This window comes from Lutra lutra, chromosome 16, assembly GCF_902655055.1.
Source record: "Lutra lutra chromosome 16, mLutLut1.2, whole genome shotgun sequence".
In the NCBI taxonomy this organism is placed as follows: domain Eukaryota; kingdom Metazoa; phylum Chordata; class Mammalia; order Carnivora; family Mustelidae; genus Lutra; species Lutra lutra.
The window spans coordinates 23,705,917-23,718,236 of record NC_062293.1 but is presented as its reverse complement, the minus strand read 5'-3'; the positions used below and the strand labels follow the sequence as shown (position 1 = coordinate 23,718,236).

Below are 12,320 nucleotides of genomic sequence, written 5' to 3'. Positions count from 1 at the left end.
TCATCTCAGGGTCCTGGGATGAGCCCTGCATCAGGGCTCCCTGCTCAGCAGGAAGCCTGCTTCCTCCTCTCTCTCTGCCTGCTGTTCTGCCTGCTTGTGATCTCTCTCTCTGTCAAATAAATAAATAAAATCTTAAAAAAAAAAAGTGGTACTTCTTTCTTTCCCACCAAATCCACGGAGAAAACCTCAGAAGGAGGGAGATGGAATGTGGAGAGTTCCAGCCATCTGAGATCTCTCAGCTGGATTCCGTAAGGACCACTTTGTCCCTCTCCCACTGCCTGCCCAACCTCTGGGGAGGGAAGGAGGTAAGAAGCCTTCTTCTCCATCCCCCACCCCCAGCTGCCTCTTCTAGCTGAAATCCTCCTTTCCTGGCAGACCTCAGAGACTCAGATCTCATCCCCTACCACTCCCCCAGGAGAGCCGGGGGGCCACTGTTTCCTGGATTATCCTAAAAGCTTCCGAGAGGCCGTGAGGACTTGGCAGCAACCCTGCCCGGGCTCTCACCCGCCCCCCACTCTGGCTCTGGCTGTCGCCTCCCTTATAAAGCTTGGCTCTCACATCACCCCTACCTGCCCCTCACTGCCACCGCCAGCTCTAGGCTCCATGGACCGGTAAGAGGGGCTATTCCCTGTCCAGCTCAGGGGGCAAGAGGATCTAGTCTCCACTCTAGAGGGACCATTGAGAAGGGTTTGAAAGGCTTGATTCTTTCTGAATCTGGGAGGAGGAGATAATAGGGAGATCTTGGGGGGCTTTGTATGGAGACCCAAAGAGGATTCCTTTGGAGGTCTTTGCACTGGGCCATGCTGAGACCTGGGGGAGAAGTGGAGTGGTCATTAACCAGCTGCCAGGGACTTCGTCCTGAGAGAAAAGATGGGCACATATTAATAGACACACAGGGCACACACTCACCCCACGGAAGTTTGTGCATGCTAGGACACCTGCAGAAGAAAGGGAGAAACCTCTGTGCATATCCCATGGGGAACTCCCTTCATGATGGAAGAGAGGAAACAGACACCCCACCTCCAAGCCCCTGGCACACACAGGCATGATGGGCACACACACAAGTGTGGACACACACATACACAAGTGTGGGCACACACACACACATACCCCAGGATATGGATGCTCTAGACTCAGCTGGTTTCATCCTTTAGACTGAAGACAGATGTGGACACTAGTGATATTTGGATTAAAATAGAATTAGGGTCCAGTGTAGTGCCCGGCCCCAGGTAAACCCTCAGTAAGTGTTGGCTGAATGAAAGAGAACCATTTTGGCCCCAGCTCTAGATTCTGTCCAGTTTCCTAGGAACATGGGAGGGCAGGGTGGGAAGAAGGAAGGAAAGGAGGAATGTGTTGGTGTCCAAGATCATTAATTTGCAGGTTTCCAGGTACAGCCTGAAAGTGGGGGTGCGGAGTGGAGAAGAAGAGTGAATAACCAGGAATTAGGAGAACGGGGTTCTTGTCCCTGCTTTGTTTCTAACTTTCCGATGACTTTGAGCGATTTGCCGCCCTGTTCTGGGGTTCAGTTTCCCTACCAATAAAACGAGGACTTGCACTAGACCATTTTTATAGTCAGAAAAGCTTTGGTATTTTCCTAGTGCAGTCTCCACAGAAGGACATCTGAGGTTTAGAAGGGACCACAGATAGAGCTGTGACTTGTCCCAGCAATCCAAGATTTGTCCTTTTAAAGGCATGATCATGGATGGCTTTGATCTGGACATCAGCTGGAGAATGCTATTCCCCTCACCTTCAGCATCGAGGGCAGCTGGACTCCAGGGGCCAGCACTGCTGCCCTAGCAAGGCCGGAAGGAGTGGCAGCCAGAACTGGGCTTTGGAGCCTGACAGATCTGGACTCAGTTTCCTTCTCTGTCTCATTTAATAGCTCTGTAATCTTGGGCGGGTCATTGAATTTCTTTGATCCTTGGCAGAATTCCTCCTCTGTACAATGGGAATAATAATAACAACTTTGCCGCATGCCCATGAGAGTTCAAGACATTTGTGGGTTTTGTTTTTTTTTTAAGATTTCATTTATCTATTTCAGAGAGAGAGAGAGAGAGAGAGAGAGAGTGTGTGTGTGTGTGTGTGTGTGTGTGTGTGCACGAGCAGGGGGAGGAGCAGAGGGAGGAGCAGAGGGAAAGGGAGAAGCAGTCTCCTGGCTGAGCGGAGAGCCTGATGCAGGGCTCAATCCCAGGACCCTGGGATCATGACCTGAGCCGAACGCAGACACTTAATCACTGAGCCACCCAGGCGCCCCTGAAGATATTTGTGTAAAGTGCCTGGAACATAGTAGATGCTCAGTAAATAAATGGTGGTCATGATGACCGTGAAGACTAACCTGGTCCAGGAGCAGAATGATTGCATGGTAGAAATGAGGTGTGAGAAGAGGGATGGCAGGATTGGACACTTGTGGCAAAATCTGTCTATCTACCCCTTTGGGGAAATGAGGGAGAAAGACCAGAAACGGCCTGAGTCTTGGGCAAAATCTATTTGTGTGGGAGACGTGGTGGGCAGTATTGTCTAATTTTGAGAAGACATAAAGAGTACTGGGCAGTGGTGATGTTGGCAGTCAAGTCAACATGAGACCAGGGGCACTGTTTAGTAGGAAGCCATCTGGCAAGGGGCTGGAGGGGACGGGAATCAGAAGAAGGCTAGTAGAGGGGGACCTGGAAGGAAGATAGTACTCTGAGTGAGAGGCAGAAAGCTAGGCAGGACAGGAAAGCAGGATGGCTGAGTTTTCTGAGATAACTGTATTAAGAGCCACAGGCAGATGGAGGGTCTTTGCTCCTGGGAACCCTAGGCGGCTGTCGGTCAGAGTATGATGGGGTTAAAGGGGGTCTGGGAGGAAAGTGGGGTGGGAAGTCTACCATCCAGGGGCTAGACCCCTTTCCCTGTTGCTTTCCAGGGAAAGACAGAAGGAGACAGGAAGATAAAATAATCTGGTGCCTGGAAAAAAAGTGGGAGGAGGGGACTCAGATCCCTGCTCAGATCCCTTAAGAGCAGTAGCTTCTGTGGGCTGCAGGGAGGAAGGAGGCAGAGAATGCCTAGGGGTCAAATCAGACTTAACACAGGAGCCTGAGTCACAGGCTCTGTTCTGGATGTGGCTGTGAGCAGAGTGAACAGAGATAAAACCACGTCGATAGAGAGCTGTCGATGTGGCAGTGGCCCCAAAGATCCTGAGCAGTTCTTGAGAATCAACATCATCGCTGGCGTCTGAGTGTCCGGAAGAAGGAAATTCTACTGATCAGAAAGTACAATCCCTTGCATTCCAGCAACTCCTCCAGGCTTTCCAAGCGCCTGTCTTTTACCCTGCAGGGTAACTGCTCTAACTGCATTCTAACCCAGGGGAAACTGAGGCTCAGTGCAACTTGACCCACCAGATCAGCTTAACAAGTCCAGGGCTGGGCGGGATTTTAGGTCCACCAAATTCCAGTCCAAAGATCTTGTGAATATACCTTAATCCAACAAACGTTTGCTGGGAACCCACTTATTTAATAATTATAACAACATCTTCCCTTTGCTGTGAGCTTACCAGGGGAACCAGGGGCTAAGTATTTTCAGTACATCAATTCCTTTAAGCCCCAGAAGAGTCTCCCAACTTGAACTCAGGTGGCCCAGATGAGGAAATGGAATCTTAGAAAAGAGGGAGATGAACCCACGAATCAGACATTGACTCTGGATATAAGACCGTGTGTGTTTGGGGGGGAAATCACACAGACAAAGGCTGATTTTCAAGGGGCTGTGGATTCAGTTTAGTTGTTCTGTAGTGGCACTTTGAGTATGTCCCCAACGGAAAATCGAACCGGGTCAAGCAATGGTGGTGGAACAGAGGCTGTAGAGGCGAGATTGAATCATCCTAAATTCTGGTCCTGCTGTGCCTGATAGACTGTCAAAACAAAAAACGAAATTTAAAAAGCCGATGGCAAAGCGCGTAGGGAAAACCAAACAGCGCAAAGAAAAAAAAATATGGAAATTGGTCAGAATTCCCCTCGAAGAAAGGAGTCGTTTCGGGAAGTCCGCGCCGCGCAGCGGGCGAGGAGGCACGGATAGGGAAGGGAACAGCGGACTACCCGGGTTCACAGGCCAGCGGGGCGAGGAGGAGGAGGAACACCTCTAATCACCGGCGCTCGCTCCATATCTCGACCAAATGGGACCTGGAGAGAAGTTTTTCGGTGGGGGCCGTGAACGCCCTGAAATTTTTGCCAGAATGGTGCACTGTGTATGTGCATTTGTTTTCCTTAAAGGAAATCCCAGACTCTTTCCCAAACTTAGGAAACTTGGGTTTAAACATTCAGGTAAGAATCGTGGCAAGGGGTCGATCAGTTCTTTCCAGAAGTGTCCCTTCCCAGGGCCATTAGGGCGCCTCCCCAACTTTCAGAGCCGGGCGCGCAGGGGGGCAAAGGTGGAGGGCATACGGAGGCTGAGCAGCTCCCGGAATGCGGCGGGTCGCGTATTGGAGAGATGGACTTGGGACGCGTTGGGGCTGCTCCTTAAGGGGAAATGGGGAGTGAGAGCTGAGGGGGGCCTTGGAGACGAACAGGGGCAGGCAGCGGGGAATAAGGGCAAGTGGGGGAACAGGGGAATGGGCAGAGGAGAGGAGGCCACACAAAAACGGCGAGTGGCCGGAGAGGGAGAGGAAGAAAGCCGGGGCCAAAAGGCCAGGGGGTGGTGGTGGTGGAGAGAAGCGGCGGGGGTAATGAGATTAAGGAGGGCGGAAGCCCAAATTTCTCACGGCCTAGGCCTGGGGTGGACCGGACACATCCTTGGCGCTCAGCCCTGTTTCCTTTTTCTCTCAGTACCCCGGCCAGCGCCGCCCCGCCGGGCGAGTGGGTTGAGCGCAGAGGAAGCAAGCGGCGCCCGAGGGACGCTGCTAATCGCCCTGAGGACCCGCCCCCTTCTCCAGGCCCCCAGGGTCTGAGTCCCGGGTCCCCCGCCAGACCCAGCCGGCTCCCGGGCAGTTTGGCACCGGAGGGGCGGGTCTCGGAGCCTGGGAAACGCTCCGCCCAGGACCCCCGCCCGAGGAGCTGAGTGGCCGGGGAGGAGCCAGGGAGGGGCGGGAGGCGACCTAGTTAGCAAGCCCGCCCCCTCTTCTCCAGCCCCGCCGCGCGGGCTTCCCGTCCGGCCGAGCCCGCAAGGGTTAAAGGCGGCGGCAGGTGAGGTGGGCGGGGCCGCGGACTCGGGGAAAAAGGAGCGCAGGGCAGAGGATGAAGGCAGAGAGCGCGGGTGAGTCACGGGCGGAGCTGGGCTTGCTCGCTCGCTCGCTCGCTCCCTGGCTCCCGCCCGCCCTCCGCCCTCCCGCCGGCCCTCCGCCCCTCCTCCGCCGCCCGCTGCCGGCCGCCAGCCACCCGCCGCCGGGTCTGGTCGCGGCCCCTGCTCGTCTTCGGCTCCTGCGCCTTGCCGCTGGAGAACCTGCCGGCGCGCAGGGCCCATGAGCGCCCGTCCGTAGCGCGCCACCCTGCCGTGCCCGGAGCCCGAGCGCAGCCTCGAGGTAGGAGCCAGGGTCGGGGCGGCGAGGGGTGCGCGCTCCGGGGATCATCCCAGAAAGACGCGCCCCGAACTCGCCGCAGCCTCCGGTGGCCTTGGGGGAGGTGGTCCTAAAGAATCCGAGGGGCTCAGAGTCCCCGCCGAGCGACAGCTGGGCGGAAGGGCGAGACGAGGGACTGAGGAGGCTGAAAACCGGGGAAACTGGAGCGACTGGGACAATCGGAGGACTGGAACCTTGAGGACTGGGAGTGCGGAAGTCCTGACCACCTGAGCGCCGGTGATCGGGAGAGGGAGACGGCGGAAGGGGGAAGAAGGGTGTCTCTACCCGGCTTCCTGCACTGGGGAGCGGGAAGCCGAGAGTGCGCGCTCTGCTGTCTCCCTTCCCGAAACTTTGCAGGCTGGCCATTGCATCCCAGGGCTGGACTCCCTGGCTCTGCGTCGAGAGAGGCCACTCTGGAGCCTGGGTCGTTCACCTTCCCACCCCCTAATCCCTGGGGCAGTTCCCAGACGCCGAAAGCTATTAGGGTCCCAGCCCCTTCTGGGCTGCCCCACCTGGGCCGGAGGCTCTTTTCCTGCTGCTTCACCCTGTTCCTTTCTTGTGGTAAGGCAGCTAGAGGCTGATTGGCGCCCCAGTTCCCCTCTCTCACCCTCTCCCAGACTACCAGGGCCACCTCTTTGGTCACAGAGGCCACAGGTAGCAGGGTCAGCCCTGCTGTGGGAAGAAGTCCCTGACCTAAACCACTGCACCTCCTCTCCCACCATCAGAGAAGGCTGGGCGACCAAACTCCACACCTGAAGGGCTCCCAGGTCTTCGGGAGAGGTGGTGGGAGGAAGAGGACCTTCGAGTCACAGATGCGTGGTTAAGAACGGGGTGGATGTCTTTAGGTTGCCAACCCTTTAGGGAAAGGATAACAGGCGGGGAGTCCAGACACCTGGTTCACAGAGGTACATACAGTGCATAGTGGTTGATTGAACAAGTAAATGAAAGTCTGTTCAAGTCATTTCTCCAAATACTGCCTGGGTTTCCTCTTTTTTAAAATAAGAGAGTTGGCCTGAGGCAATGGTTCTCAACACTTAGCTGCATATGGGAGCCATCTGCAGAACTCTTAAAAATGACCCAGGTCTAGAAGGCACCCCCCTCTATAATCTCTTGGGGTAATTCGTAATTTCTGTGATTCTGGTTTTTCTTGTTGTTCTTCGCTGTCCCCACTGTGACTCTGCATCTCTTAACGGGGTGACAGTTTTACCTCCCTGAGCTGGTTAGTCGGCTCTTCTCTGGCTCGCCCCCTTCTGGGGGAAGCTGACCCCTCCCAGCTTCACATCTGAGTCTCCCCTAGATTGGAGAAGGGCGTGGATAGCAGCAGACAGCTGGCTGGAGCCTGTGTGGGTTAGCACAGGAGAGGAGGAGGCTTACCTTTCTCTGGTGGGGAGAAGTCCTCTGGGAGCTAGCACTGTGGCTGCCCCCCCCGGGGGGGGGTGAAGTCCCTGCACAAGGGGAAGGGGTGGGGGCCAGGCATGGAAGTGGGTTTGGGTGGGAGGTGGCTGGCAACCCAGCCAGGCAGAGAGCTGAGGCGAATGGTACAGAATAGTGAAATGCTCTTCCTCACTGAACATGCCTCAGGGACGGAATGAGGTCTCCCCCAGTATCTGAAAACCTGCGCTGGGCATGGAAAATCAGGTCACTTCAAGCTCTGAGTTTCAGAAACAGACCCCCACCCTCTCCTCATCTGTGTCCTGAGTTAGACTAGGGAAGCAGAGATGGCTCTAGGCCTTCCATTGGGGGTGGCGGCCGGTCTGCAGGGGGTAAATGCCACCGGCTCTTTGCCATGGCCTGGGAACCAGGGGTCCGGATGGTCCTAGCATTTTACTGTAGGTGTTTCTGACTTACCAGACTGGGACCAACCCAGCTCTTGGAATGAGCTAGGTCCTGTAGGAGGGATCAGCATCAGCGAGGGGAAGGTCGACTTACCCCCTTGGCTGAGAACCTCAAACCCTCCAGCCTTCCTAGCACTCCCCAGTTCTGTTTACTGGTCTTTAGTCCCCACTCAGAGGTGTGTCCCTCTTTTCACCCACCAGGCAGCTACAGAGAGGAGCACTTTGCAGGGAGGGGATCTGGGTCAGGACTAAAAGTGAGTTGGTTACTTTACTCATGTCACCTCTTCTTTGCCTCCTTTAGGTCCCACTTGAGGTGCCCCTGACCGTCCCTGTTCCCCACCCCACCCCGGATCCCGGCAATGCTAACCGCTGTCTGCGGCTCTCTGGGCAGCCAGCACACGGACGCGCCTCACGCCTCCCCGCCGCGCCTCGACCTGCAGCCTCTCCAAACATATCAGGGCCACACGAGCCCGGAGGCTGGGGACTACCCCTCCCCGCTGCAGCCTGGAGAGCTGCAGAGCCTCCCGCTGGGCCCAGAGGTGGATTTCTCACAGGGCTATGAGCTGCCGGGGGCCTCCTCTCGGGTAACCTGCGAGGACCTGGAAAGCGACAGTCCCTTGGCCCCGGGACCCTTTTCCAAGCTCCTACAGCCGGACATGTCACACCATTATGAGTCATGGTTCCGGCCGACTCACCCAGGCACGGAGGATGGCTCGTGGTGGGACCTTCATGCGGGCACCAGCTGGATGGACCTCCCCCACACTCAGGGCGCGCTGACCTCGCCTGGCCACCCAGGGGCGCTTCAGGCTGGCTTGGGGGGCTACGTCGGAGACCACCAGCTTTGTGCCCCGCCGCCCCACCCACACCCGCACCACCTCCTCCCCGCCGCGGGAGGGCAGCACCTCCTGGGGCCGCCCGACGGGGCTAAGGCCTTGGAAGCGGCCGCCCCGGAGTCCCAGGGTCTGGATTCCAGTCTGGACGGAGCAGCCCGGCCCAAAGGCTCCCGACGGTCAGTGCCCCGCAGCTCTGGCCAGACCGTGTGCCGCTGCCCCAACTGCCTGGAGGCGGAGCGACTGGGGGCTCCGTGCGGGCCCGACGGGGGCAAGAAGAAGCATTTGCACAATTGCCACATCCCAGGTTGTGGGAAAGCCTACGCCAAGACGTCGCACCTGAAGGCGCACCTGCGCTGGCACAGCGGCGACCGTCCCTTCGTGTGCAACTGGCTCTTCTGCGGCAAGCGCTTCACGCGCTCCGACGAGCTGCAGCGCCACCTCCAGACCCACACGGGCACCAAGAAATTCCCCTGTGCGGTCTGCAGCCGCGTTTTCATGCGCAGCGACCACCTGGCCAAACACATGAAAACCCACGAGGGCGCCAAAGAGGAGGCTGCCGGGGCGGCCACCGGCGAGAGCAAGGCCAGCGGAGCGGTGGAGCCCCCCGGGGGCAAAGGCAAGCGGGAGGCGGAGGGCGGCGCGGCTCCCTCCAACTGAGCTGCTCTGGTACCGCCCCCCACGCTGGTCTCCCCTGGGGGCATCAGAGGAGCTTTGTGGGGGGGGGGGCCCTCTCCACTCCCCCCGCCCCGGCCTGATGCCCTTGGGGGGGCGACTTGAGTCAGAGGATCAGGTGGTTATTTATTAAGGGGGAGGAAAAGTGGTGCGGGGTCAGGGGGATGGGGCGATAGGGGGTTTTTTAGTCTCTGGGGCTGGACGAGACGTGTTTGACTGGCTGGGCTGGGAGGGGCTGCGCATGCTGCTCTGTCCTCCCCTTCCCCACTACTTCGCTCCAGTGCCTGGGCTGGGGGGTTGGGGTGGGGTACCCCTACCGCGGCTGCACGGCGGAGGGGACCTGCTGGAAGAGACCGCGCGTCCCCGAAGCAGAGAGGAGTGGGGCCGGAGCAGAGAGGAGTGGGGCCGCCGCGGGCGCTGGGGGTAGCTGTCTGGACACGTCCTTAGTGCCTGGGAACCGGGACTTGAAAGCGCCTCCGGACCCGCCCTGCGGCCCAGGTCCCTTTCATCCCCCATATAGTGCTTCTGTCCCTATGTTTCCCGAGGGTTAGGAGCGCTCAGGTGGGGTAGGGGAGACAGGGTACCCTCTAAGGAGGGGTCTCTATAAATAACTCCTTTGATGTGCCTCCTGATTAACCCTTCCCAACCCATTCTGATGGAGCTGTGAAGGAAGAGGAGAAGAGGCCAGAATCTGGGACAGCTTCCCAGCCAGAGCAGTAGACCAGAAGGGGAAGGGCAAAAAGTCCCCTTCTAAAATGAGAGAAAGGGATTGGGTAGGGCAATGGAAGGAACTAACCCCTTACGCCTCTAACTCGGATTCAGTCCTTAACTCATGGTTTTCATGAAAAATAAAGTTCAGTGTAGTTCACATTCCCCATCTGTTACCTGATCTAGGTTTTAAGGCAACCAGAAGCCCCAGCCCCCACCCTAGAATAGATGTAGTGCCTCATCCTGGCTCCCTGTTCCCACCCCTCCCCCCATCATTTGCCTTCTCCTTAGGGTTGGAAGGTTACCTGGGTTGCCTGGGGAGTAGGTGGGGTGTCCCAGCAGAGGGACCTCCAGTGGTCCCCACTCAGGGTGGATGTCCAGCCATCTTCTACTCACTGGGAAGTGAAGGCCCACTCTTTCTTTTCTTTCCCATCCCCTTTATCTGCTGCCTGCAAGCCTTGCCCCTCCTGTAGAGCATTAGGAGGCTCCCTTCTCCCCATCTCAATTCTGGGCAGGGGGACTCCCCTTCCATATGAAGGAGGTGTTCTCCCATTGGAAGGGGTCTGCCTTCTGAGGTGATGTCCAAGAAGCTGTCCCCGTCCCCTTCTTTAGATGCTAGAGATCCATCCCGATTGTGATCTTGGAGTGGGGCCTGGGGAGGGGAGAGCCTGGTAGGGATGGAGTCAGGCAGAGGGAAGGAAGCTGATAGGGGGTAAGGGTCTGGAACTAGTACCCTTTCCCAAGCTAGAGGTAGAGGCCCTAAGATTCCCTCTGACCTCCCTGGACCCCTTGCCCCCTTTCTCCACCCAGAGCCCTATGCAAAGATTAGTTGTGTATTGATTTTTAAGTTATAAGCAAAAGGTATTTTATTTAATATTAGGGCATGTGTGTGTGCATGTTGTTTGTACGTGTGTGTGTGTGTGTGTTGTGTGTGTGTTTCTCTACTGAGCCTGGGGTCTCCAGCTAGAGAGACCCCACCTTGTTCACTCTGTCCAAAGCCCTAGGTCTTAGGCCTACAGCATCTCTTCCTCTCTTGGGGATGCTGAAGTCCAGTCCCAGGACTGGGAGCTAAATGGGAAATGGGTCTGGGGTCTGGATAGGAATATGCATTTGCATAGAAGGGAGCCCTTCATAAAAGGGACAGGGTGACTCTCCCTGAGAGACTCATGGGCCTGGGGTAGTTTAAGAAGTAACGTTCTTTCTTTTTGCTCCCTCTTCCCCCTACCTCTTGCCACCCCAACCAGAGGTCCCTTTCCTTGCTGAGAGGGTTGGGGGCAGGAGAGAGCTCACAGAGCCCGCGGGTTGCCTGGCCAGGCAGAGAAAGGGGGAGAGAGGGAAGGCACTGTGGGTGTGGGATGCCTTTCTCCTCCACCCATCGAAACCAGCCACCCCCTCCCTGTGCCACCAGGACAGCCTTCCCCAGTGACCATTGTAAGGGGGAACTCCCGAATGGGTGTTGGGATGGCGGGGGAACACTGATGTTCCCCTCCGGAGGCCTTGAGTTCTAAGGGTGCGGGTGAGGGCTTTGGATGGGTTTTCTTCTGCTCCCCTCATTTATAGATCTAGGTTGCTTGGCTGTCTACCCCCTTCTAGGCAGCCTCCTAGAGGAGAAATGTAGGATTTTTTTTTTTTTCCTTTAACTGCTGTGAACCCACTTTGGGGGGGGAGGAGGAGGAAGAAACAGCCTGTGTTTTTTATGCCGTAATAAAGTCATCAAGCACATCATTGCTTCATTTGTCTTCCAGCTCTGGTTTCCTTTTTGACTCAGTGTCCCTCAGCAGTGAGGACCAGGCCGGCTGCAGGGTGGGGTGGACACTTCCTTTGATCCAGCACCCCGGCCTGCAGCCTCTCCTCCCTTTGTTTGGGGCAGAGCCCAGCTGATGGAAGGGTCAGATCCTTCCCCAGGAGGTGGCTGGTGTGGGGAATGGGGAGGAGCTCCCTCAGGGTTGATAGCTGGGCTGACTGTCCCTCCCTGGGGCTGAGAAGGTTCTAGATATTTCCTTCCTCCTCCACATATAAGCCCCCTCTTTCCCCTCCTCTGCCAAGAATGCCAGTTCCCTGCCTTGCCAGGGAGAGCCAGCCTCCCAGCTCGGTCACCCCGCCCCGTGGGGGTATGATCCGTCCCTCTGGCTGTGAGCGAGGCGGGGGTGACTGACAGCGATTTCTTCACCCAGAATGATCCCTATCAGGGACAAGGCGATGAAAGGCAGCCAGGCTATCTGATGGGCTCCCGCCCAGCTGGAAAGTCTGAGGGAAGGATCCTACTGCAACTCCCAGCTAGAGGGCCCGCCACAGTTACACAAACACATTGCGCACCAGTGCACCCTCACCCGACCCACTGGGCGGCCTGGGATGTGCAGAAACGCCCATCCGTACACAGTCTCCTGGGCTGCCCAGTGCCTGCGATGCAGCCGGTGCCCAATTCAGGTGAAATGATTAAAAAACAAAAACAAAACAAAACAAAAAACCCTCATGAGTCCAGAGGCCCAAAGCTAGGAAGGTTGACAGCTGAGAAGGTTCGGGGTCCAAAGGGGTAGGCTGGACTTTGTGTTTGTTCACCCTCCCCGCCTTCATTTTGGCCACAGTTATCTTCCCTAGTGGGATTCCTGTTTCCCACACTCCACCCCTGACCCAGTTTCCTGGAGCCAACTCTGGTACCCACACTGGCTCATCCCATCACCTGTTTGGGAGCATCTGCAGTCACAGAGTTGAAGGTCACTTTGTGATAGGGGTTACAGATGGAAGCAGACT

At 56.9% G+C, this 12,320-nt stretch overlaps 1 protein-coding gene across 1 annotated transcript; it reads left to right on the top strand.

Annotated features, from left to right (window-relative positions):
• Nucleotides 1-5,113: 5,113 nt before the first annotated feature.
• On the top strand, nucleotides 5,114-11,302 carry SP6 (Sp6 transcription factor). The gene is made up of 2 exons (XM_047709088.1): nucleotides 5,114-5,485; nucleotides 7,658-11,302. The coding sequence occupies exon 2, from the start codon at nucleotides 7,716-7,718 to the stop codon at nucleotides 8,844-8,846; it is 1,131 nt and encodes a 376-aa protein (XP_047565044.1). The 5' UTR covers nucleotides 5,114-5,485; nucleotides 7,658-7,715; the 3' UTR covers nucleotides 8,847-11,302.
• The last annotated feature ends 1,018 nt before the right edge of the window (nucleotides 11,303-12,320 follow it).